The sequence below is a fragment of the Argopecten irradians genome, chromosome 3 (assembly GCF_041381155.1).
Source record: "Argopecten irradians isolate NY chromosome 3, Ai_NY, whole genome shotgun sequence".
NCBI classification, from domain to species: Eukaryota; Metazoa; Mollusca; class Bivalvia; order Pectinida; family Pectinidae; genus Argopecten; species Argopecten irradians.
Window position 1 is genome coordinate 31,503,352 of NC_091136.1, and position 27,847 is coordinate 31,531,198.

A 27,847-nucleotide genomic window follows, 5' to 3' on the forward strand; every position below is an offset into this window, starting at 1 on the left:
TTCTACACACGAAATCTGACCTGAAGTAATATTTTGAGAAAACCTGCCTTGTTTTCACTATTGGTTAAGATCTATGAGGTCTTTAAAGGATCTCTTCAACGGGTTTTCACTATGTGTTACGTTTAAGCCCGTGAGCCTTCAGACCTTATATTCTACTTTTAAATAAAACAAATATGATTTAAAGCATTTGCTTCATTTCTCTTTTAAAAATGGACCAACCGCTTTGGCCGAAAAGCTAGATCCAGGGTTCACACAAATTTTATATATGTTTATCGATTACTGTTTTGGATAAAAAGGAAATTTGATTAATTAGCTGGTGCTTGAAACACGATTTGCAGAAAATTGATTTCATTTCAATAAACTTTATTGTAAAATATATCTTTCCGTGATTTCCTATAGTGGAAGAAGGAGAGAAACTACAGTTAATATGCTATATTTTCCATTTTAAGCCTTACTTCTCTAGATTAAAGTTATATGTGCCGTAACTAGGCGAAAAAATGACATGTTATTTTTCTATTCAGCAATCTATCAAAAACCGTCAGGTTTGATGAATGGTGCCGTAAAAATCATTTAAATGGACAGACAAACATGTTTGCCTTTTAAATGTTATATACAAGATATAATTTAAACACTCTAAAATTCTTTTTATGGCTTATGTATATTAAAATGGAAATATATCTGCAGAAATTACTTTACAATTACTTATTACATTGCAATAATGTTAACTGAAATTGTAGACAACGACTTGGTTTATGGTCTGACCGTATTTACTCATTTCACTGCACTGTAGAGTTAAAATATAATGATTTTTGACATTTTGAGGTCTATGTTGTACTTGTAAAATTAAAACCTATGCATTATATTGTAATTTTCAAAATGATGATCATATTTGGTGCTTAATATACTATAATAAGCTCCTCTAGATTCATGAGTATAAAAATGACGGCACATACATTGTATACCTTAAAGGAAATTAAAACTAGGTTTAAACAATTTATCGTCATTAAAGGATATCATAAACCAAACAAAGAATAAAACTTTTACTTCTTACAATAAAGAAATAGTTTGAGTATCAATATTTAAAGTATCTAGTTCTGCCCCATTGTCCTCCCCCTCCCCGCCCTTTGGATTTGTCCCGAAATTGATATTAAATTGTTTCTTATTTCCAACGGATTTTACTGCAGAAATAATTTCATTTATTCTATTATTTTTTTTTCCTACATCGGAGTTTGTTTAGTTTAAAAATATACAAACCCAGAATATCTGTGAGATGTTGGATTTCGATTTGCATTCCCCTTATCGTTGAGGTTGTGGTCTCCAAATTTTGTTTCACTTCGTCAAGTTCGTGTTGAATCAGATCCCTCTTCTGTACAATAGCCGCACTTTGTGATTCAAGTTGTTTCTTTTCCTGTTCCGCGCATTGTAATTTACGCTTTTGTTCATTTCATCTGGGAGAAACACAACATGAAAAGGTTCAATCGATTTATGTTAATATGTCTATTTTTACGATATTAATAAACGCTAATTATATTGGGTGACCAGTACAGAAGTTCCTCAAATGCGCCCACAATCGTACTAATGCACAACTCTTATATACATTTCCCCCATCGTTATCGGACAATATCTATTTATTTGATATAGGTCTTGAACCGTCCGCCGACCGGTAAATAAAAGAATGATAAAACGGGAAAAAATGAGATAAATTGATCTTTATTTAAATAAGTAAAATTAAACTGTAGTTATGATAATATCACTCATTTGGTTATTTTCGTCTATAATGTCAAAGTAAAGTTAGAATCATCTTCCCTATTAGGATTTGTACATACCACAATTTCTTGTAAGTTTTCGAATTTCGTTTTCAGTGTCTCTTATGTTTGAGATCTCCTTTTGCCTTTGTTCTTGCTGGTCATGAAGTTCACGTTGAATTTGAGCCTTTTCGTTTTTAGCAAGCTCAATTTGTGAGTGAAAATTGGACTTTTCAGTAAACAAGGATTCCAACTCAGCATCACGGTCAGCTATAACAGAAAACGTTGTATGCCACTTTTAATTACGAATGGTATCAATTATCCAGCAGAAACATGTAAACAAAGTATCATTTAATATTGCATTAGCTATTGTGTATACACACTTAAATCGTGGATATTCGCTCCTTTTTTTAGATGGAGATCGTGGATATTGGCTCTCTTTTTAAAATGGAGATCGTGGATATTGGCTCACTTTTTAAAATTGAGATCGTGGACATTGGCTCTCTTTTTAAAATGGAGATTGTGGATATTGGCTCTCTTTTTAAAATGGAGATCGTGGATATTGGCTCTCTTTTTAAAATTGAGATCGTGGACATTGGCTCTCCTTTTAAAATGGAGATTGTGGATATCAGCTCTTTTTTGAAACCATAATTAAGTGGTTAACTAGTCATACTTAAGGTTTCTATCAGCTTTTGGTTCTTCTTCTCTTTCTCTTCAAGTTTCGACTTTGTTTTTGAGAGAATTACTTCCAGTTGCTGTAGATTAAGTTGGATTTGTTTTTTCTCCTGTTGGGCACCGTTCATCTGCATGCGAATTCCCTCGTTCTCTTTAGTAAGATTACCTATGAATGTAGTCAAACTTGCAATTAAATGTTAAATTTATGACTAGAAAGCCTTATTTCTATCCCATCTGGCAGAGATATCTGCACTTCCGGCGAGGGTAAGATATCCCTGTCCTATCCGGGGAAAGACAGCTTGCTCGCGGCTTGATAAACCGGAAGTTGTAAAACGTCATATGCAATTAAACACTAACCTGAGCAGCCCAATTGGACATGAAATAAAGTGATATTTGCGGGTTTTTTTTTTAATGTTTTTGATTTATAGATTTTGAACATTTCTTTTTGAAAAAAACAGGGCCAGAAAAACGATCAGTCCCTACCTAGAGAGTACATAGGAAATCTTTATCCTCGGAGGAAATTCACGACACTCTAACCCTCGTGCATCTCCTCCTTGGGTAGATATTTCTCTGTCCTACCATCAAGAAAAGGATATATCCTATTGATCTTATAACAACAATAACCTCGGCAGTATACAAGTATATAGTACATGTTATTATAATGCATTTCAATATATTAGGCATAAGTATTAATAAGTTATATGTTTACTCTTTGAATGTCAAATATTGCTATCAAGAGGGAATTTCATATTTCAAAAGCTTAATTTACTTTTTTGTACGTTAATGAATATGCGATTATACACTATTTTGCAAACTTTTACCAATTTATCTAAGTCCTTCTTAAGGGTAACGCTAAACATAATGATATTTTTATAAACATTATAATACAGGGATGACATCATATTGACCAAAACATTGCAATCTCAAGTCGTACTAGTACTATATGGTACTCATCTGATCAGAGTTGCCAATATAACTCATTATGCAATTACATCTAGAAAATAAATGATAGCGTTATTTCAAATTTACAAAACTTACTCTTATCTTTGACCAGGTTATCCTTTTCTGTCATCGTCTTTTCCAGCTTTGCTTTCAAATTGGCGACGCGCTCATTAAGCTGATCTACGTTTTGTTCCAATTGTTCTTTATCTCGTCTAATTCGTTCGAAATTGTTGGTTTCTTTGTTCTTCGTGCTCTTTCCGTGGTCGCAAATTGTAATTGCATTTATCTGTTAAGGAATACAGCGCTTTACGTTAATACGATATATATTTTTGATCGTGAAAGATAAGAATGAAAAAGTAGTCAATTTATAAGACTTTTGATAAATAACGAGGCCTTTGCTTTTAAGCAAATGTTATTAATGTGTATAACCATAAACACATTTAAAATCATTATTTGTTCGGAAAAAATCTTTTAATTGCGTTTTTTAAATTTATTTAGTTACATTACAATTGACAGGTGTGATATCTAAATAAGTAACATATTAAACAACCTAAAGATATCTGCAATCCATGTTTTATATTGTTTTTATTCTAATAAGCACGTTTATACTTGACATAAAGTTGATATAAAATATATTGTATGCACATGCTTTTAGTATACTACAGATACAATTAAGTATCCCAGATATCTGTATCAGTACAGGCATATACTCTGTAAATAAGATTTAATATCTGAGTTTGTTTGCTGAGTATTAATTTTATATCTATACATAGAGGAACTTACATAAGTGGCTCTGTAATATGAAATTTATCAAACGAGTTCATTAATTTGATATGTAACGAGCCTTTAAGCGAGTGGCATATCAAATTATTGAACGAGTTTTATAAATGTCATATCATATAGTCACGATTGTAAGATTATATTTACTACATAACTTTTATTAATAGAAATATAAGTAAAACTTTTTAATTTTGTCTCTGTATAAAACAGTAGAAATCCGGCTCGTTAAATAATCTGATATGCCACTCGCCTCACGGCTCGTGGCATATATTGAACTTGTTTGATAAATTTCATTTAACATATTCTCTCATGTAAGATCCTCTATATATTAAATAGTCACGAGTGTAAGATTGTATTTATAACCTTTATTAACAGAAATAAAAGTGAAACTGTTTTGTTTTTGTCTCTTTATAAAACAGTAGAACTCCGGCTCGAATGTGACTTTTTTGTCTACCGAGACAATCATGCGACGTCATATAAAGATTATGAAATCATAACTACCTGTGACGTCACAATAGTGTTATAACACACGTGTCTTACGATATTTATGACATGGCTAGTGATGAATATAAATATATATCTGAATGTATACTTCCACAATACATGTTTTTTTCCCTACTTACTTTGGTAGTCATTCAGGCTGTGATTTTCGCCCTGCAAACTCTTTTCTCCTTGGTTTGTATTCATCAGCTGTGTTTGTAGCTCTAGGACAGTTTGTTGTAATCTTTGATTCTCTTCCATTAACTTCGTGTTTTTGAGGACTTGCTTGTCTTTTTCAACTTTTAAATTTTTTATAAGATCATTACGTGTTTCTATCAATAGAAAGGGCATTATTTATATCAAGCAATAAAATAGCAACGATTTTTATGCAATATGTACGACATACTGTTTTCATGATATAACAACCGCATAAATGTGGGAAATCATAAAATAATGGGATATTGCGTACCATATCACACTTTTATTATCTCAACATGGATACAGTCTTGGTAAAGCATCTCTACATATACGTTTTAATTTGTGTTTGTGTCCTTAATAAGGGCATTAGAACTATATGAAGTATTTCATGATTTAATTATATGCAATTATCACTAAGATGACATTTACTAAAACTTTCAGAACGCTGAATACTCATTTTTTGAATTGTTTTAATAAGTTTACTGACCACAATCCTCTTTCAATCTGTTAACTTCTTCAGTTGATCCAGACACGCCTCTCTTCCCAGTTCCTAAAACATATTGCGGTTTACATACATTATGATGTTGTTTAATTTCTAGATACATATACTTTCTAAACGCCAATCAAAATTGAAGTATTGATTGGCAAGTGGTTTTAAAATTTGAATATTCAGATGCATCATGTAGTATGACTTATAAATGTCAGAATCTAGATTGTGTTCAAAATATTAAATAAAACGACGAAACAAAACGTATCATTCCTGAATGGTTGAATCATTTAATTAAGGGGGAGCTTCGACAGCCATGTTGACAAAATAGGCAAAAACCAAAATACCATATAAACAAATAAAAACGATAAAAAGACGGAATTAACTAGCCACACAGATTTATTGTTTAATGTTAAACGTGTTTTAAGTCGGAAAAAGTGAAATATCACTTTAATAAGAAAATATGATATATTTTGTAATTTTTTACGGCGGTACAGCTACAGCTTTCATAAATTCGTAATTAATAATTAAATGCATTAAAACAGAAACACACATAATCCATCTACACGTATTAGATTTCAGAATTTCAGTTAGAATCACACCTAATGGCATATTCCACGATAAAGCCAGTCGGTATGCTTTGAAAAAGCCGCCATTTTGACAAGCAACATCGAAAATGTTTGTTTACAAAATTTAACATATGATTTATCTTAAATGCGATATTGATCGCACTGGCATGTGAGATATATCAATGCACAAATGTATCTTAAATCGAAATCACCTATTTGATTGTTACGATCTCTACCTGATCGCAATTAGGAACACGAATTTCACAATGACATCTTCGAATGACAGCATAACTTCGTTCTGGTCCGCCATGCTTGGACGAAACACATCGTACAAAACAGCCAAATTATTTCAAACGTACTTAGTTATAATACCGGTGAATTCGTAGGTTACAAATACACCAGGGTTACCATTTCTAAGCCAAAAATTAAACGTTAAACAGAAATATGGGATTTGAAGGTCTATATTCTGCGGATGAAAAAAAAATCATGTAAAGATGTTGTGAGGTACTTCCGGTTTACAGAAGATGGCAAAAGAAGAATCTGTGAACGGTAAATGATGCTTATTTTTGGTTACTTAATCTGTAAAAAAATAATTGTTTGGCCGATATTTGTATTTTATATCACTGGACAATATAAAGTTACCACAACATGTTAAGATACTGTCGATCTCTCAAATTTTCAAGATCAACATGTCCGATGACAGCTGTGAAATCGATTTGTTGATCGTCGCCTCACAACGGCATAATTTTTAACGAATTTGCCTCGTGTTAAGAATTATCTTTAAAATCACATGTAAATTCAAATTATCAATTGTGTTTTATTCCTTTTATATTTTTAAACTTACAGTAGTTTGTTATATGAAATTCAATTAATATTTACTAAATATAATTGCCATTCCAACCCATGGGAACCCCCACAAAATATCCACGTGTTTTGCTCAATTCAATAGACCCATGGCAAAATCTACGGCGACCCACGTGTGCAATTGGATATACGAGAATAACGGCGACTTTCATATTCTTAGTATTGTGTTGATTTAAAGCTCTTTGTGAATTTAAAATTTGCAACAAATATCTACCTTTTGGAACTTTTTGGACATATAATGAGTGAAGGAAAATTGTTAAAATATCTTGAGAAGACTAAACCTGTTGGCACTCCATCTTCGTATAGACTGCAGAAAAAACCTGTTCTTCTTAGTGACAGTAAAGGGAAGTACTTGAGGGATTGTGCTGTCACAGAAGTGGAAAAAGAAATATTGTGGCTGTGTAAGGGTGGAGCGACAACGTCCAACAGTTACTACTGGTTCGTGCCAAAAGCAGAACAGACATTTCAAACTTACGGGTATTTTGAACTATACGTGTGGTTAGGTACTTGTGACCTTACTGTTAAAAACAAAACCTACATCAGCCTCAACCACAATTACTCGGAGTCAAATATTACTAGTATTTTTGAGGAGTTCATCAATCTGGGAAAAAAAATTGGCTTTGGCGTAACGTTACTAGAGGTTCCAATTTTTTCTATCGTGGAGTGGAACAGACATAAATGCCACAAATCTCCAGAGGATTTTTTAGATCAGGACAACACATTAAAAGATTCAGTAGCATCGCTCAACGCAAATATTCGTTCTATAAATTGTATCAATAACAAATCATCTCCCCAGTTTAGTTTGGACTTATTACGAAACCGTAAAAATAATTCAGCTCAGTCTTCATATCATTATAATTTCAACCTCTACAAAGATGGTGTTCATCCAAAGTCGCTTTTGAGTAGATACTGGCTTCGTAAAATAACGGAAAATGTTGTAAAGTGTTGTTATTGACATTTTGTGTGCTTTATGTAATTGCCTTCAATATCGTGGATCATTACCTATCAGATGTACATTTGTATTTAAGTGGTGTGTGTGTGAGGATTGCCTCGCCATACTTATATTCTACAGACAGCTGTGTTAAAATTGTGCTCATCATCATATTATGATATTTGACATTGGTTTGTGTGTGTGAGGATTGCCTCGCCATACTTATATTCTACAGACAGCTGTGTTAAAATTGTGCTCATCATCATATTATGATATTTGACATTGGTTTGTGTGTGTGAGGATTGCCTCGCCATACTTATATTCTACAGACAGCTGTGTTAAAATTGTGCTCATCATATTATTATGATACTTGACATAAGTTTGTGTGTGTGAGGATTGCCTCGCCATACTTATATTCTACGAACAACTGTGTTAAAATTGTGCTCATCATCATATTATGATACTTGACATTAGTTTGTGTGTGTGAGGATTGCCTCGCCATACTTATATTCTACGAACAGCTGTGTGTGTGTTAAACTTGTGCTCATTATATATATCTTATACTTGCAATTTGTCTTTGATTGTGTGTGTGAGGATTGCCCCTCCGTACGTACCTATATATTCGTGAACCTTCATTATCCCGTGTATTTGATACCTGACATTTCATTCTGTAGTCAATCATGGCGCAAGGTAAAAAGAAGAGAAGGAGATCCCGGAGATCCAATGCCCCAAGAGGTATCAATTCACATCTGTTTTAAATGAAGCGTAAACAGATTTTGACCAAAGCTTCCCACATTGAACAACAGAGTAAAATGCAATCTAGTTATCAAATACAGAGGAAGTACTGTGTTTTAAATGGAGAACCTTCCACTCGTTTCATTGTGCGAAGATTGCTACCAACAACTGCTCGAAAAAGGAAAGTTCTCAATTTAAACAATGAAGCAACACGGATTTGTATTTCTGCTCAAAGAGAGCCAACGCCAGAAGGAAATCGTATCTTGAATATGGATTTACTTCATACGCATATGATAGAGGTTACCACACATTGTGCACTATGTCCTGCTGCTGCTAAGTTAGCGAAGGATGGGAAATCACCACTTTCTACTACAACAGAGGTGAAACAAAATGGATTTGCTAGCATACTGAAAATATCTTGCTGTGGATGTGGACAGTCCTTTAAACTTGAAACAAGTCCAAAGATCCCAAGATCTTCTTCATATGATATCAACTTGAGAACAGTATGGGGAGCTATGGTGACTGGAGGAGGTCTGTCTTCAACAAATGAAATGTTGGCAACAATGGGAATACCAGGAATGCGGCAAGCCCAGTTCACTGCATTGGAACAGGAAATCGGTGACATGTGGCATACAGAAATGAAGAGAGATATGTTAGCTGCTGGAGCTAGTTAGTGTGTAGTGTTAGATATAAACACCAGTGTGTAGTGTAGTGTTAGGTATAAACACCAGTGTGTAGTGTTAGGTATAAACACCAGTGTGTAGTGTTAGGTATAAACACCAGTGTGTAGTGTTAGGTATAAACACCAGTGTGTAGTGTAGTGTTAGGTATAAACACCAATGTGTAGTGTTAGGTATAAACACCAGTGTGTAGTGTAGTGTTAGGTATAAACACCAGTGTGTAGTGTAGTGTTAGGTATAAACACCAGTGTGTAGTGTAGTGTTAGGTATAAACACCAGTGTGTAGTGTAGTGTTAGGTATAAACACCAGTGTGTAGTGTAGTGTTAGGTATAAACACCAGTGTGTAGTGTTAGGTATAAACACCAGTGTGTAGTGTTAGGTATAAACACCAGTGTGTAGTGTTAGGTATAAACACCAGTGTGTAGTGTAGTGTTAGGTATAAACACCAGTGTGTAGTGTTAGGTATAAACACCAGTGTGTAGTGTAGTGTTAGGTATAAACACCAGTAATGTGTAGTGTTAGGTATAAACACCAGTGTGTAGTGTAGTGTTAGGTATAAACACCAGTGTGTAGTGTAGTGTTAGGTATAAACACCAGTGTGTAGTGTAGTATTAGGTATAAACACCAGTGTGTAGTGTAGTGTTAGTGTTAGGTATAAACACCAGTGTGTAGTGTAGTGTTAGGTATAAAACACCAGTATGTAGTGTTAGGTATAAACACCAGTGTGTAGTGAAGTGTAAGGTATAAACACCAGTGTGTAGTGTAGTGTTAGGTATAAACACCAGTGTGTAGTGTAGGGTTAAGTATAAACACCAGTGTGTAGTGTAGTGTTAGATATAAACACCAGTGTGTAGTGTAGTGTTAGGTATATAAACACCAGTGTGTAGTGTAGTGTTCGGTATAAACACCAGTGTGTGTAGTGTTAGGTATAAACACCAGTGTGTAATGTAATGTTAGGTATAAACACCAGTGTGTAGTGTTAGATATAAACACCAGTGTGTAGTGTAATGTTAGGTATATATGTAGTGTTAAGAAATGTTTTTTAGTTTTTGTTGTTAACTGATGTGTAAACTGCATTTTTGTTACAGATATTTTAAATGACACGCGTTAGCGCTTCATGTTGAAATATCTGTAAACACCAGTAAACAAAAAAAACATTCCTTATATTTACATTTTGACCAACCATTTCATTCAAATTAAGTGTTCAAATAAAATAAAACATTGTTTTTTCAATGTTATACGGTTGTTGGAACAGCTGGTCGATTGATGGAATCCTGGAACAGCTGGCTTCGATTTGGCGGGAAATGTTGTCAAAATCAGGATGTGCAGTATCAAAGAATGGAGATGATTTTTTATTTATTTATTTTTGTTTGTTTGCTCTAGCCTTCATGCCCCAGGAGCTGTTTATCTCATGCAAATAGTTCAAACCGAGTTTTCACACATGTCCTATTGGCATTGACAATACTCAAAAGTCCCCCCCCCCCTCTTTCCCCACATTCCAGGGGCCAAGAAAAAAGTATCATTTTCGTTAAAGGACACAAAACCACATAATCCATGAAGAGAATCCTTGAAATTAAAAAAAAACAGTCAATTTTACCTGTTTTGAACCCTCCCCCACCCCACCCCAAGGGGATGTGGGGCATATAATTCACAATTGTATTGTCATTTGAACCACATAAACTACATCCCCTCCACCCTCCCTCATATGAAGTTTGAAATTTCATTAATCATTTGACTTTAACTGACCTATACATTGATTTAATTTCTAAAATATTATTTGAAAATATTAATATCTTCAATTTAACAAAATTGAAATATATTTCATAAAAATCTTGAATTTTATTTGGGTTGATAAAATACATGTACATATATATGTTTTTGGCCTTCAAATTCTATTGTTAATTATCTCCCTTGCTTTGTGTCTAGCACCTCAGAGTCTCCATACCTCACCTCACCTGTGTTTTTACCTGTTCTAAAAATAACTTTGTTTTGGAACTACATTTTCTGACACATGGTTCAGCCATATTGATTTCTCACATATGAAATGTACCTTCATTTGCACGGGCTTTGGTAACTTAATGTGTGCTCTTTCAAGGGTTTTTTCAACAAATAGTTGTAGAGGGGATATTTTAAAAACATGTTGGTGTGTTTTTGACTTTGAAAAATTACTCTCCTTTCTTAAGCTTGTACCCTCCAAATGACATCTTAAAATCGTAATAAAAGCATCTAATTAATTTAATTTTTTTTTATTAATGTAAATATGCATAATTACAATATGTGTACAATGTATATAATGGTGTGAAGAAATATTAATACACTCATTGTAATTATGCTGCTTTCATCTTTGTATTTTCAACACATATCCTGTGCTGGGTATCCGATGCTCCCCCTTAAGGAATGGATGTTATATGTTATCAGAATTCAGAACTTCAACTATTACTCTCTTTAGAAAATAAAGATATTCAGTAGAAATATCATATGAAAATGTGTATTTATGTCAGCAGTTTTGTTTTAAGAATTTAAACGAATATCAATACCTCATATGAAGCAAATAAAGATATATGAAATCTTATAACAGGTTTGGATATAAATTGTACCTGTAACATAATTTCTTTTTTATTATTACTGCAAAGCACTAATACATTTATTCCTATACAACGACAAAACTGCATATCATATACCATATGACTTCCATGTTTCTCCATTCAATAAAGCCATTTCATATATTTCATTAATTACACACAGGTAATATAACCTGCATTGTGATTGGTTGATTCCGATGAATGGTACGTGTTTTTGGTTGTTTTTTATTGTGTTTTTTTTTTTTTTTTTTGCGCACGTGGGAATTGAACTTCTTTGTAGCTACGAAGTTTTACTACGAAATGATGAATTGGACGACGACAGCACACTAATCTGTAGATTCATAACGGTGTGTAAAATCTAACGTTTTGTGTAGAATGAACTTAAATCGTTTAATACCTCAAATTAAATGAAATGGATTTTTTAAAATAAGAGTTGCTTCCCCTTGGCCATTTTGAAAGTTGATGACCAATCTCTCCCAGACTGTGTAAACGCATACGACGTTCGCCGTTTCAAAAACAACCACTTTGACGCCATATATAAAGAGGCGCATTGTATTAAACAATCGTCATGACGTAATATTCTGTGACCCGAGATCAACACACGGCCAGTCCGTGAGCCGTTGAAAGTATACAGTTGTTGACTGGGATTGAGAGCAGCAGATGATTTCTTGGACCCGAAGACAAACTGTTGCCCGAGGCCGAAGGCAACAAATTGTTTGAAGGTCCAAAAATCATCTTTTGCCCGAAAAGTCGATTACTGTTTTGTTATACCCATTGACCCAAAACAATGCATTGACGTCACAAATTGTAGGTGTGACGTCCCTCCGGTCAAACAGCACATTTTAACAGTCGATTTTAGCAGTTCTTTGGACCGTTCGATGGATCACTTCATTTACTGGCATTTTGTCAATAGAGTTTATTTAGAAACTATTTATAGGGGTATATCAAAGGTGAATTTGGGGACCGCAATGAACCCTAGTCCTAGGAGAATTTGGTTGATGACGCGGTGAAAGTCCAACGTTACAACATTCAACTGTTTTCATGACTTTGATTATGTTCGTGTCGATCATTCCTCACTCTACAATCAATTTATATTATCGGCATAACTTTAAAGTGATTATCTCTGCTCTGCGAGAATGCAGAGATAATCAAAGAGGTAGCACTTTAAATGTTGATGTTTGTGTCACTTTTGTTTCTGATGCTTTCAATATACAGCCCCTCTGATGGTATATTGATGTACGCCTATTGTGCAGTAGGGATGTCGAAATTATTGATTTATGAATTATTCAGTATTATTTGCAGATTCCGGAAAAACGTACATAAATTTTGTAGGCCTAGGTCAATTATTTTAAACGTGGCGATTGTTTTATCCTTCGCCAGCATGATTCAAGCTTGATTTCTGATTCTTGAAACAACAAATAGGAAATAAAGACCTAACGAAACAAATCAATGGTCTTCGATGTGATAAATTTGTTACATAGTCAGTTACTGGCCTTTATAAAGGCATAGAGGGTCAGTAAGAAGTACTACACCCTCGCCCCCAATAAATCTTACTGACCCTCTATGCCTTTAAAGGGGTCAGCAACTGACTATATAACTAATAATGTGTTTCTATTAAATAAAGACATGGTATTGTTTATGCGATGTGATGTTACCTGCAGACGTATTTAGCGAGTCCATTTCATCTAGTACAAGCACAGCATGAAGCTGAACTGGGTTCCAAGAGACAAAACTCTGTTGGGAAACACTACAAAAAGTAACAGAAATTAACATGAAAACATACCAAAGCCAGGATGAAGCAAACTGCTAGATATTACTTGTTATAGTAGATAATCCTCATTTATAGAGATTAAAGTTATGACATTACCTTGTACCAACTTGTGAGAACTTTGTAAGAACTTTTCTTCTGTTACAATGAAGAAATTCTGCTGAAACCAGTGTGTTCACTAAGCCAGAGCATAAAGATCAAACACAAAGTAGAAAAAACCTACTTTCGTTTTCGTTTCATTTTGCCATCGCCGTTACGTTGCGTTATTTATAGCCTGCTGAGGAATTCTATTTTCGATTTGTCTTACTGAAGTGCTTGTATATAGAGTAAAAACTATAAACGTATCCGGTTATATGTACATGTATACGATTATAATTTCGGGGTATACAAATACATGTAATACCTTATTATGAAGTTTATAATTTTAATTAGCCCAAATTTGTATTTTATAGGTAGAAAAACTTTTATTAATGAGCCGGACGAAAACGTCAGGTAAAGCATGACCACTTATACTGTATGTTATTACACCAAAGCAGATCTAGTGAATAATGATTCCACTCTTTTTCAATGGTTGCCTCTAATAAATATAAATCAAACGTGACCTCCGTGTCTTAATTTAGGTTTATAATGTGAAGATATGTAACAGTTTTATTTAAAACTCCATTGCTTATGATTTGTGAATTATTCAACCCTTCCCCCGTTTAGGAATTTTATAGATTTAATTCGCATTATCTTTAGCAGCAATAAGTAGTGTTTATAATTAAATATAATTCACGAGTAATTATTATCATTTCTCCTAACATCTCATTATTGTAGATTATCATTTGACGTAAACTGTGTAGTTGAGTGATTTGCCTATGTATGCAGTGTATAATCCTTAAGTTTAGTTGCTAAGCCCGTTAAGGGACATCACCAAATGCGTCTAATTTTCCTTTGTTGTTTCAGGCAAACATGTCAAAACAGTTCCGGCCTTACCTCCTCAGATTTATTTTGATGAGTATTATTTTCGATTTTTTTTTCTCTGAATAACAAAAATAGGTCTTAAAATCATTTTGTCTCACATTTCATTAGTATAAGATCTGCTTTTTAGGATTGTTTGTATTACAGACAGTCACACTCTTTTTCAGGGACAATGAAATAATGTTTAAATTAAATGGGTCTTACAATGTAATCGCACTTATACTGCTATTAGTATTTTGTCTAACTGAGGAAGCCATCTTAGTATGTTTGACTACGTGAGCCATACCACCCATTAGGACCTACCCCGCGTTGCATTATACTATAATCGGCAAAACGTCACTACACGGTAGTCGTGTAGCGTATAGTTGTAAATCTATTTTAAGGTTGTACTAAAGATAACAGGTAGACAGACCAGGACTGAACTATAATCATACAGGTATAACTATAGCTTTACCGAGAAACATTAGAAACATCTAATACCATGACGAGTGTATATAACCGTAGATTTACTTCACCCGATAAGTGTCATGTGTACTTGAATCATTGCCGTGGACGCACGGACCATGAAAATAGAATATTGTTTATTAACGCTGAGGCCTGCTGTAATCACTATATATAGTAAACATGTTGTCAACTGATTTTACAAGTACCGTACATATAGAAGTGTCTGTCAGCCGTTGTCTTCCATCGTCAACTGGACTGTTTAGTATAATGAAACATTTTACCTCCTCAATTCAAAAGAAAACTAGAAATTAAAAAGACGATCTCTAAAACCAATGCATTAATTTTATTCGCAAAAACCACACAATGGCATATATCTGTATATATTTTTTTTCTCCGATTGAGAAACCATTATCAGGATTTTTGATATAATTATTGACATAATCTTAAAAAAATATAACGGAAACATGAAACACAGTATTACACTGTATGTATACACGTATGTTACAATGAAAGTAGTTGTAATCTTAGGTTCATCATTATGGAGACCAAACCGTGGAAAACAACTCTCCTTTTTTCTATAAACGCCATGTACATGAACAACAGAGACAGTATGGCAAACATTATTTTGATATATAATATCGTGGAACATCTTTGTTTGCAGATGATTGTAATTTGATCATATATATGAAAAACCTATCTAAGGCGATTTGACTATTATAAAATAAAAGTGCATGTAAGAATTTTTCGACTGTGAATCATTCACATTATGATATCTTGTCTGAAGATTATATAGAAATCTAAAGAACTTCCATCTGAATGATACCTCAGGTTTGAAACAAATGTTCTCATAAAGCAATAATTTTTATTATCATTATGAACTATGGTCATGTATTGGTACTTAAAACAATATAAACACACAAAAATGAAATCAATCATTAATAATTAGAATCCTAATGTAACATACTTGAGTTGAAAACTACAAGATATCTTTTGAAATTCATCTGCCAAAAAGTAAAAGGCGATGATGGATTTGAAACTTGAATGCAAACTATGAATATCACTAATATATATAAATATATGTATTTACAATACTAAATAACATCATAAATATATGGAAAATGATTTCACACCGGTAAAGAGACGGTCAGTATAAAGAAGTTTAAAGCATTACCTCCCTTTAGTTAGTTTCCATTCTAGAAGTCATCCCGCTTTTCTTCACTACTGTAAAACCACATTTTTTTTACAATATTTAGCGTTATCATTATATTAAAGATATTCGCGAATTCATATGTACTTTTTAATTAGGTGCGAAACATTTGAATTCGTGTTCGAGCTACATTGTATCTCACAAATTACGCGAAAAGTTGTATCTTGAAAACAAATAGTGGTTTACAATGTAATGTTTCGTCTTCAATTCTGGTTAATACCAATTTTATAATTAATTTGCTTTTGTTTTCATGATGATTTATACAAGAGTAGCCAAGTTAATCAATTATACAGATACAATGATATACAATATAAAATATGTATTAATTAAAAAAAAAAAACATTGTCAAATCATTTTCCCCTGCACAATAAGTATGTTGCAAAATGTTGTACTCTCAGGTGGACGTAGTACGTCATGTGTAAACGGGAAAATGAAAATAAAGCTATGGTACCTGTGTAATTTCTTTTTGAAAAAATAAAAAATGTTTGAAATTATCGTATATTTAAAGAAATTGTCATTGTCTATAAGATCATGATGTAATTATAATTTATCTTCAATATTATTTCTATTTTATTACATCATATTTGTATATTACAGAGTTGGAGTAAGTATCGATTGTTACGTCATTATTTTATCAGGGGAAGCTACATCTTTTACCCCTGTAAAGTATGACCTAATCGCTCTAACAGAACACGTACACAAGCAATATCTACCCGCTAGGACAGACAACACTTGTTACATCCAAAGACGGAACAACAACTACAAATGATATAAAGTCATTTCTTTTTAACACAATAAAACTTTCTCGAGTAATGATTGGGAATATGAATTATGAATGGCTGTACTTTTAAGTGATAAAGCTAATAAAACAGTTATCTCTCGCGTACGTATGACGTTTTCGAGTATCCTTTCACAGGGATGTCGGTATCTCGTGATCCTTTGCTCAATTGCATGGAATGTGTTGCCTATCAACGCTTACTTTCATCCCATCTAAATATTTAATACTATACAAATACACCCTACAAATGCCGCTGTTATCTCCCATTAACAACCAATTCTTGGTTTTACAAAGGTTCGTATTTGTTAGCTCGAAGTTCCTCCAGATGGTTAACGCGGAGGAAAGTGTCAGCCTCACGTAGCATCTGTCGGGTGTTGTAAAGAGCGAGGATACCGATGTCATCTGTGGTAGATGTTTCCATAAAATAGTTCCTCATCGGCAGCACAGTCATCGGAGGTAAACCGAGGAACTCTGCAGCATCTATACATCTTTGTCTGATCAGAGAACTCCGGTACACATCTGATGTGGTCTGCATTGTCGATTCACACACGATATCCACCTTGTTCAGTAGGATCAGCTGAGGGATTCCTGAAAACATTATATCATGTCAAATAATATATTAGTTAGTTAGTGGTATATCGGCTACATGACTCCACCTATCACTAGGCTTTGTCGCCTACATGACTCCACCTATCACTAGGCTTTGTCACCTACATGACTCCACCTATCACTAGGCTTTGTCGCCTACATGACTCCACCTATCACTAGGCTTTGTCGCCTACATGACTCCACATATCACTAGGTTTTGTCACCTACATGACTCCACCTATCACTAGGCTTTGTCGCCTACATGACTCCACCTATCACTAGGCTTTGTCGCCTACATGACTTCCACCTATCACTAGGCTTTGTCGCCTACATGACTCCACCTATTACTAAGCTTTGTCGCCTACATGACTCCACCTATCACTAGGCTTTGTCGCCTCTTCCACCATTAGCTTTGTCTTTACTAAGTTGATGTCTATGGCTTCTCACATATAAAGGAAGGTAAACATTACCATTATCATTACACTAAATAATTCCTCTTGCTATTTTAAGTAATTTGTCAAAGTTCCAATTTAATAGAATATATATGCACACATCGTATAGCTAGTTATTTTCGAGATTCCGCGAAACATCACTATGATAGTGAAAAGATCCGAGAAATAATAATTGAGAAATATTTAAGATATAAATTTAAAACCGCTAAAATTCGGTTTTAGATATAATTGTGAAAATGTTGACTCGCGTATATTACAAGTTATACAGTATATACGACTTTTTGGGTTGTAAGTTCTCGATTGTTTACATTATAACACGAGCCGTACCTTTTTTGTCAACATGAGTTTGGATATTAATGATTTGATTCCGGACATCTTCAGTTGTGAATGGTGTATGTATGTCAGCATGGTCGCTGTGTTTCTCGGCATCCAGGACATAAACTACACAGTGGATTTTGTGTTCTAGTCCTGGGTGTTTGTTGTACCCATGCATGTTCTCTTTCAACGGAGAAGCGGGGTTAATCTGGTGAACGAAATAATGAAATCAAACTGTAACCCAGAATCACGAAATGATATAGATCAATCTAGTTCTCATCTATGTTTTGTCGCTAATTTGAGTTATAATAATATAATTTAAATTTATCTTTCAATTTTTCATGTTTTTTATTTCGTATCAGCATCCAAATCTTTTACGGTCTTCAGTGTTATAGCTTTCTCATTTTATTGTTTATGTATACAAATTGTTTATGTAATGTGGATTTAAAAAAAAGTAACAAGTAATATTATGTCATATCAATAGAACCACAACGACTGTTCATTTTAAATAAGGTCACTGTTTCGTCAAGATGTTCTCGATTCCTGACGTTACGTCATTGTTTACTGACATCAAGTCATGACGTCGCATTGGATTTTCAACCAATAAAAATCGTTCCAGGTTACATTACAGCAGTGTCATTTGGAAACATTTTACAAGGGGAAGTGACAAATATGCACATTTGAGACGGATCGTCTAGTATATATATTTACCACGTAGTTGTTAGGTATATGTCCTTCAAGGATAGACTCTATATCTTGTGTGATATCGACTCCATCCTGCAGACCTCTGCAGTCACACAGCTGGAACATTAGTTGTCTCCTGTTGTCGGATGCATTCATCGTATACTTTCTCATCTGTTTATAAAATAGATGCAGACACAGCAATATAAATGGTCTCAAAATCCAAGTAGGAAACAGAAATATAATCATCATAGGATAATTTATTAAAATTTTTTAATTTTTTTCATGCTTGAGACTTTTCTTTTTTGTGTGTGTGATAAACAACGTTATCATGATCATATTACAATGCATTAACTTCAAAAACTACCAAATATAGCACATAAACAAGTATATACATAATATCGAGAAACGAATTGCTTTATCGACAAATAACTCAAGCTTGGAATCAAACGATAGATATAACACCAAAGACAAATATATGGTACCGCTGATGTAAAGCTCTGGTGTCTGTTTCCAGCACCAGCTGTCACTGTCACGTGACCACGGAGAGAAGAATCTACTGTGTTGATGAAGCTTGACTTCCCAGCCCCTACTGGTCCAATGAACAGTATGTTTACATGTTGTAGGGTATCCTCGGTCACCCCTTGATCTCTTAGTGGCCAGTAGTGCTCTATTTCTCTCTGGACGCTCTGAAGGTACTACAGAGAGATATCAAATATTAATTTTTCCTCTTACATTTTTTATGAATGAATAACTACATGTACAACGCTGTATGTTACAGTGACATACATATCATTTTGCTTCGATATTTGATCCGGGGTTACATGTTCGTGTGCTAGCACGAGACGTGGCGAGCTACATGATGACTATATAATTAAACGTGTTTTCTGTTGTTTTTTTGTGATTGCTTTAGACGGTTAAGATTTTTAGCAAATTAATAAGTAAGTTAATAACTACATCTAAAAAGATCGACATACATTGTTTAACTAAAATACCATATCAATTGCATATTGTTTCAATAATGATAAATGTATACATATATATTGTCTGCAATTAACAACTTTTTTATTTTAATAGAAACAACACTCTTCCGATAGTTAATGTCATGTCATGCCATATAAGTGGAGATAGAACCCTTGTCATTTATTTTCTGGAGTATGCCGAATAGCTAGCAATGATAAATAAGTCATAACTATCCCAATACGGTGGACATTTATCTCACACAATTACGATAACATCAAACAGGCTCGGTTTTTAATAGACTATAATTTTCGGAGCAGAAAGCCAATGCAGATGTCGACATATATTTGGACTTATCTTAATAGTATCAATAGTATGAAATAGATTAAGATATATACGAATAATGATCCGACACTAATATTTCGTTCTAATGTCCCTTCCAAGCTACCGCCCAGTCAACCTTGCACTATGTAATTCGCTATTATGATTCCCCTACTTCAAGATATAGTTGAAGTCGTTTTCAATAATCTAGTGTGAATCAAGTTACATAGAGAAATATACTATTTATATGGAGCTTGTTAAAGGATTTGTGCAGCCAAATTTTTTTTTTGATAATACGTCAGGATATTGCTTTGGATGAATGAAAAATTAAGTCCCACCCAACGAATCGCCTAGCTTTTAGCGCTATCGGTTGGTTTTGGTCGTGATTTATGGGTAGTGTCGACTACGGTTCAGAGATAATGAGCTAGGTGGTCACGTGGTCTTGTGATGTCAGAGTAGTCCGCGGCTACACAAGGTAAGCCTATAGCTAGTACTATACATGCATACAGCATATATACGTATACGTTAGATCTACAATTTGAGTTTTTCGAGTAAATGGTTATTCTAGCTTTATGATGTAGATATTTTCAGTTTCAAAACATTCCATTTACACCACTTCAAAAATTCAAACAATCATATATCTAACTTTAGATTAGATAATCAGTCCAATTTGATAGCGATATAAAATGATGTTCGGATCAGTCTGGACTGAGATTTAGATGATGTAAATTTCAGTGTAATAAAAAACAGTATAATGTAACACTATCTTTTTACGCGTAAAATCCCAAAATTTAGCATGAATATATCTAGAATCTGTGTTTTTATTTCAAACTTCTGCTATAACGATGCAAACACGGCACAGTTTTTTGAGTAAAAATAAAATGTGGACGGTTATCACAGTTAGGTGATATTGGAGTAACAGTACCGAACTTATACCGAAAATAATATGTACATGTATATCTATATTGTTGCCTTTGAAACTTTATCCATAATGTTTACTAAAAAGCAGAAATACATGTACATCAATGGTATTACTGATATATGTTCCTAAATTACAGTTTAAGTGTAGATTTAAATTCATTATTTCAAAATTATACTAAATCATTAAAATAGTATATTCATTGTCGACCGTTTTGTATATCATACCGAGATTTAATAGTATGATATATGAACATTTATAGTATAATCCAAAAAGTAACCACATAAAGTGTTCAAATGAAAATTGAAATTACTTGTATACTGGCATTATAAATAGATATAATATCTTGTACCTTTTTAAAAATATACTAAGTGATCTTTAAATAAGTATATTTAGTGTGATAATGTTGTAACCCTTCTGGTATGACTATACTTGTACATTTAGATTCGAAACGGTGAAAATACATTCTTAGAATTTTTACTAATACCTTAGAAATTACCGAAGATTGCTATATGCCACGATTCCGTAATTACAGTACTAGACTGGAATATTTAGATTATATTTTTTATTATTCCTAGATTATGTACATCGTATGTATAACATGACCCTGTCTTTTAATATGACATTAATTTAATCAAACAAACGAATAAACAAACGGGTTGTTGCTCCGAAACTTCAAAATACTTACTTCTTTGTCAAAGCGGGGCTCGAATCGCCACTGTTTATCCAGCAATCCCGGTAATGCAACTAAAGAAAACGGAAAATATTTCATCGTCTTATTACATTTATAACAATAGTTGATAAACTCACGCAAAATTTGAAAAAAACACCAAACGTGACTCTTCACTAATACTATCCATTAAGTAGCTAGGCGGATGTGTTATGGTGAATACTAAGTTTGTATGGTCATATTCAATATATTGAATTCATTCTAAATAAAATTAATATATATGTTTATGAATGTATGTTATATGTATATGTAAATAGGCATTAAAATAAAATAGCCCTTAATTAACAATTGTTGAGTTTAACGGGAAAAGGCACCTTCATACTCAATGCTTAATTTACTCATAAGTGGTATTTGAAAGATGATGATAATGATGATGATGATGAAGTAATTGAGTGTAATAAACTATTTTTTAATAATGCTTGATAAGAAAAATCAAGGCGTGCGAACATTGACGAAATTAACCACATGTTACGTGGTCAATGCTTTGCTTTGTTAAATTAAATCTTTTGGTTTTTGGCTTGTTGTGAAAAAATGGAAGTTTATTTATTCTGCTACAAGTATTCTATTTTCAATTAACATATATTTAAATCTACATATAAAATATGTAGGCAAATAACTTATGAAGTACTGTGAAGTTTAGGTCAGGTCTTAGGATTACGAAACAGTCTTAAGTTTCGACTTTGGCAATCACAAAACGACGTTTTGAAAACTTTACGTCGTATTTGATTGGCTAAGACTAAACTTCACTCTCAGATTGTTTCATGATACTGGAGCCAGGTGCACTGATTAATAATTAGATTCTCTGAAAAAATATATAATCTCAATGAATTACACATTTTGTCCCATATCAAATGTACAATATTACCTTTCTTGCTGAGTAACAATTCGTTTTCTGTCCTTTTCATTTTCAGTTCCGCTTTCAAGTTACCGACCTGAACGTTTAGCTGATCTATATTTTGTTCCAATATTGACTTTTCTTGTTGTAGTCGGTCGATGAGTTGGGACTGTTTGTTGCTAGAATGATCTGTAAATGAATTGATTCATTTCAACATTTTTTTATTTCAATGAATTGACATATAGTATATATAGTAATTACATATAGTAATTAAGGTTAGTTTCAGAATAAATGAAACGTGAAAAAGATATCTTAGAAGTAATGACGGTTACCTTGTGTGTTTTAAATGTTGGAAATGATTTTCATCGAAAAGCATAATAATAAAGAATTTTGAACACAGGATCTAAAAGGGAAATATTTTCAGTCGTAAGGTCCAGGATTCGTTGATATTGATGTTGAAACAGCCATTTTATAAATAGATGAATTGAATGAATAAATTTAGCTTAGGATACATTGTAAAGAATTTCGCATTATTTTGACCTAAGTGTTTTATTGTGCAGAATATATTGTCTTTACAGGATGCCACCATTTCGAAGGCTCTGAATGAAACAGGTTTATTTACAACAAGAAGGATCGTGTCATACAGTTACTCCGGGATAGACGGGTATTTTGATTACGGAAAGACTGGTTGTAACAGATTATCTGACTATATATTGTTCTGATATTCGTGGTCTCATTGAATTCAATTTTACATATCTAAACATTAGAACATTCCATGGTTGATGATTTTCATATTTGACGTCAGAAATAATAAACAAAAACATGCATTTGATGCACACATAATATTGTAAGCAAAATTCAATTTAACAAAATATTATTATGTTTTCTCTTTCAAATTTCTACTTCTTAAACGCTCTATAGTAACTTTTGAGATATCGTCATTATTTTCACTCGCCCTGTGTGTCTAGCAAAGTTCTGTTTTCTGCCTGCTTAAGCAGTGCTCTTAGTTCCTGTAGACTTTTTTCCGCACATTTTTCAATTTAATAAAATATTATTATGTTTTCTCTTTCAAATTTCTTAAACTCTACTTCTTAATTATGTTTTCTCTTTCAAATTTCTACTTCTTAAACGCTCTATAGTAACTTTTGAGATATCGTCATTATTTTCACTCGCCCTGTGTGTCTGGCAAAGTTCTGTTTTCTGCCTGCTTAAGCAGTGCTCTTAGTTCCTGTAGACTTTTTTCCGCACATTTATTTTCTTCTGTCAGCTTCTCGATTTTCAAGGTTTGCTCTTCTTTCTCCTCTCGTAAGGATATTATTACAATATCACGTGTACCTAAAAAATAATACGCATTGTGTTTATTATTCACAAGATGATACAGTAAAATATTTATTTTAACTGATATAGAATACTTTTCTTGTTTTTCCCAGAGACACATAATAACAGAATAACACACATAGGATATGCGATAACATAGATAAATAAAGAAATTAATAAATAAATAGATAGATAAATAAATAAATAAATAAATAAGTAAAGGTTTGATAAAGTAACAAGTTTTGCGCTCTAACTTGATATTTGTATGTTGTTTAACTTCGAAGATTAGACGAACAGATGTGTTGTGTGTTAACATAGATTGCATGTCGCCTGCAGGTGTGACGTAACGCCTTATTATGGTCTTTTATACATCCACATAATAACTTCATGTATCGATAATTGAAAATATGTTCCCTTTGCATGCACTGTTACTGAACTTTAGTTGCAAGGCATACAAGTAGAAAGCTGTCTTTAGTCATGATAGTTTGGGTTTTATTAGTTTAACGTCCTATTAATAGCCAAAGTGACGTAAGGACGTGCCAGGTTTGTTGGTGGAAGAAAGCCGTAGTAAACCACCGAACAGCGATCGATCAGTACCTGGCAACTGCCCCACATGGGTTTCTAACTTGCGACCCAGAGGTGGAGGGCGTGTGGTATGTCGAGACGGCCACCACGGCCCCTTAATTCTTTCATATGGCTATTCAGATTATTACATTGCTTGCAATTCAAGCTGTCTTTGTAATTACAGATTTATTGATTTGGTTTGCTTTCATGAATTGTCTGTTAAAAAGTTTAGATCACTGATATCTCGTCATATTACAAGCCGATGCTTTCAAATAGTAATACGTCTTTCTGTGTATTACCTAAACATGCATACTTACGGAGATCCTGTTTTAAAGATTTATTTTCTTTCTGCAGTTCATCGATTAAATTCTGAATTTTTTCGATGGTCTCTCCTGTTCCTGAAAAATACCGCGATTATACTTTAATAACATTTCCACTTACATATTGCCAACCAAACAATATCAATTAAAATCGAAGCACTTAGTTGTCCTTTGATACACTGTATGACATCTCGTACATAAGCGTTAGTTGTGTGTTAAATAAATCTGAGGTTATCATTTATTGTTAACTTAACTTATAAGGTTAACTTATCTCATGATCACATTTTTAATGATATTGTTTAGAGACAAAGTTATCTCATGTCCAGATTAACAGACAAATTTATCTCATGTCCAGATTTAGAGACAAAGTTATCTCATGCTGAGGTTTAGAGACAAAGTTTACTCATGCCCAGGTTTAGAGACAAAATTATCTCATGTTCAGGTTTAGAGACAAAATTATCTAATATCTTATATATGGCAAAATTTCGATTCGAGAAGTCTCATACTCAGCTAAGTTTAGATATGAAAATAGAAAACAAGCATGATACCAGTGTAAGTATAAAACAAATGTAGAAGGGCATTCTATCTTTATGTACAACTTACTGCTAGTGTTTACACCAGAATTCATTATCAAGTCACGTCTGTCGTCGCTGAATGATCCAGTGTGAAGCAATGGGTATGTTGTTTGACATCCATTATCAGCAAATGACTTCAGCGGCGATTTAAATATGGAGTATGATGTCTTTCTGCATGTCTTACAGAGTGTCGTACGAAGTTCTTGCTTTGTTTGGTCATGGCTTTTTGTAACATCGGCAAGCTTCTTGAAAATCTGTTCTACTTCTTTCATTTTGCTGGTAAATTCATTCTTAAGACACTGGAAGATGCAATTGTTGGGTGAAAGTTCAGTTTTAGATATATAAATCGATCATGAGTAAACTCCTGTGCTGAGAAACAGCCACACTTTAGTACATGAACCACGATTTTTTCTGATATATTGACGAGGTTGCTTTCTTCAATGATGGCAGATGTAAAGTTTTTTTTATTTGGATCCTTTATTTCAAAACAAATCTTCAAGATTAACAATGTACATACATCAATGACTTACCGTGGTTGTTTCATACACTCCATATCCTGAAGCGGGATATTCATCCATATCCAATGTACATGTGAAAGCATACACAATTTATAAATCTATAAAAAATCAAATAGTATACATATCGGTTACATAGGAGGTTTGATATAATATTTTACTTGGTAAACAATATCAGAAGAATTGAAAACGAATATCATGTGGTTGAGTGTTAAGGTGGGGTGACCTCGGTCGAAATCGAATCGTTATGTACATGCCCTAATTAGCTGAGAAATGGTAACAGCTGGGTTTGTTTACTATCCAACTTAATAAGGCCAAATATATATATATATATATATTTAGGGTTACATTGGCGAAAACATAGGGTCGATAGGTCGTGAGGATTATTTTAGTGTCTTCACTCTAAAAACATGGCCAGAACTGGAGTCTGAGATCGAAATCCCGACTTTTATTTTTTTTCGTAGAAAAGTGGAACAAAATTAGGGTCGGGGGTAAAAATTAGGGTCGGTCGGGTAACGCTATACAGACATATTTTTTTGCCTAATGATATTAGACGGCTCATACATTGAGAGTTTTATATAATAACTTCCGATAACAATATAAGACTCTTCTATATGTTGGTATTTAGGGCTTGCCGAGGATTTTACAACAATTTGTGATTCCATGTTTAGAACATTCTTATTTTTCATATTCACATATGTTGTAATTTTACTATAACGCTATCCAGCCATTTTGAAATAAGTCGAAGAAACTCGCAAATCGTTTTTCCATATATAAAAATGAAAATTGCGTTACATTCTTTAGGCAAATCCCGTCGTTTGCATTTTTTATAGTAAACCAACCTAGTTTATGAAAAAAGTAATTTTGTTGACGCTGTGACGTCACAAGTATATATTGCATGAGATAAACCAGGTATTACATCCATAGGTATGAGATCAAATATACTCCAAAAGGTTCTTTAACACGACATTTACAAATTGTTTAAAAAGATCATCCCTGTTATCCATACGCATGAAAATCAATGTACCGTTAAATCCAACACATATACTAACCAGGTGTTACTAATAGTAGGTTTAGATTGTACACGGATAAAACATCCCATTCAATCATTGTATAAATCACAGCTGGATTCAAAATGACTAAAACCGCTATTACTAATCCACTGCAATTAAAAATCAATCTATTTGTTCACGTATCGACATCTGACGAACAAAGTTGTGTTCATTACCTTATAGTAAATGTAATGATCGGTTTCTATTTCTGGCGTCTAAGAATGTCCCTTTCCAGTCTAAACAGAACTCGCTGAAAGCCGACCGAAAGATAGAAATTAAAACAAAAGTAAAAACTCCTACTTTCGTTTTCGTTTCATGTTGTACAAGTCAATACGTAGCGTTATATATAGACATGCTCAGTTTGGGAATTCTTCTTTCGATTTACCTGTACATATTACATTGGTTATATAAATAGACTATCGGGATTTTCATGATATGACTTGACTGATGTATAATGCAACAAATAATGACTTTGTTGTTTTCGCATTCCGTTAAGTCATCACAGGAACTATGCATATTGATTGCTTTAGTATTAATGATTATAACTGAAGCGTCACTAACATAGGACAGTGGTTTCCTCCACAGCCTATATAAATACTATACGTGGTCAATCTATACCTCCTTACAAAAGGGCAGGTGTATAGTGAAGTCTGTGTGATGTTTCCTATAGAAAAGTATGCATATCACCCCATTAAACACTTGATAATACGTGCAAGTTAAAACACTGGTTTGTTAAGGGCCAATGTCATAATGTAAAAACTTTCATTTTACGTATCAGAATAAATGTTTTTGTGAGTAGAAAAGGTGAAACATTTTGCTATGTAACTGGTTTTAGAGCAGTTTCTCTAAAATGGGTGATACATGGATACTTACATAC

The 27,847-nt window shown here is 33.4% G+C and overlaps 2 protein-coding genes across 3 annotated transcripts; both read right to left on the reverse strand.

The window, feature by feature from the left end:
- Positions 1-1,333: 1,333 nt before the first annotated feature.
- LOC138318208 (uncharacterized protein MCAP_0864-like) lies at positions 1,334-13,638 on the reverse strand. Its single transcript, XM_069260397.1, has 7 exons — positions 13,537-13,638; positions 13,325-13,416; positions 4,766-5,370; positions 3,459-3,648; positions 2,419-2,586; positions 1,827-2,015; positions 1,334-1,448 (listed from the first exon to the last, which is right to left on the reverse strand). Exons 3-7 carry the CDS (start codon positions 4,775-4,777, stop codon positions 1,354-1,356), a joined length of 654 nt encoding a protein of 217 aa, XP_069116498.1. The 5' UTR covers positions 4,778-5,370; positions 13,325-13,416; positions 13,537-13,638; the 3' UTR covers positions 1,334-1,353.
- A 3,106-nt stretch (positions 13,639-16,744) lies between these two features.
- On the reverse strand, positions 16,745-27,672 carry LOC138318212 (interferon-induced protein 44-like). Of its 2 annotated transcripts, none has more exons than XM_069260402.1 (11): positions 27,147-27,672; positions 25,934-26,019; positions 25,432-25,702; positions 24,826-24,906; positions 23,801-23,962; positions 22,658-22,816; positions 21,751-21,809; positions 19,348-19,560; positions 18,893-19,036; positions 18,194-18,389; positions 16,745-17,414 (listed from the first exon to the last, which is right to left on the reverse strand). In XM_069260402.1, exons 2-11 carry the CDS (start codon positions 25,979-25,981, stop codon positions 17,113-17,115), a joined length of 1,635 nt encoding a protein of 544 aa, XP_069116503.1. In that variant the 5' UTR covers positions 25,982-26,019; positions 27,147-27,672; the 3' UTR covers positions 16,745-17,112. The 2 variants fall into 2 exon arrangements, with proteins under 2 accessions (XP_069116503.1, XP_069116504.1); XM_069260403.1 differs by lacking the exon at positions 27,147-27,672 and adding an exon at positions 26,971-27,097.
- Positions 27,673-27,847: the final 175 nt, after the last annotated feature.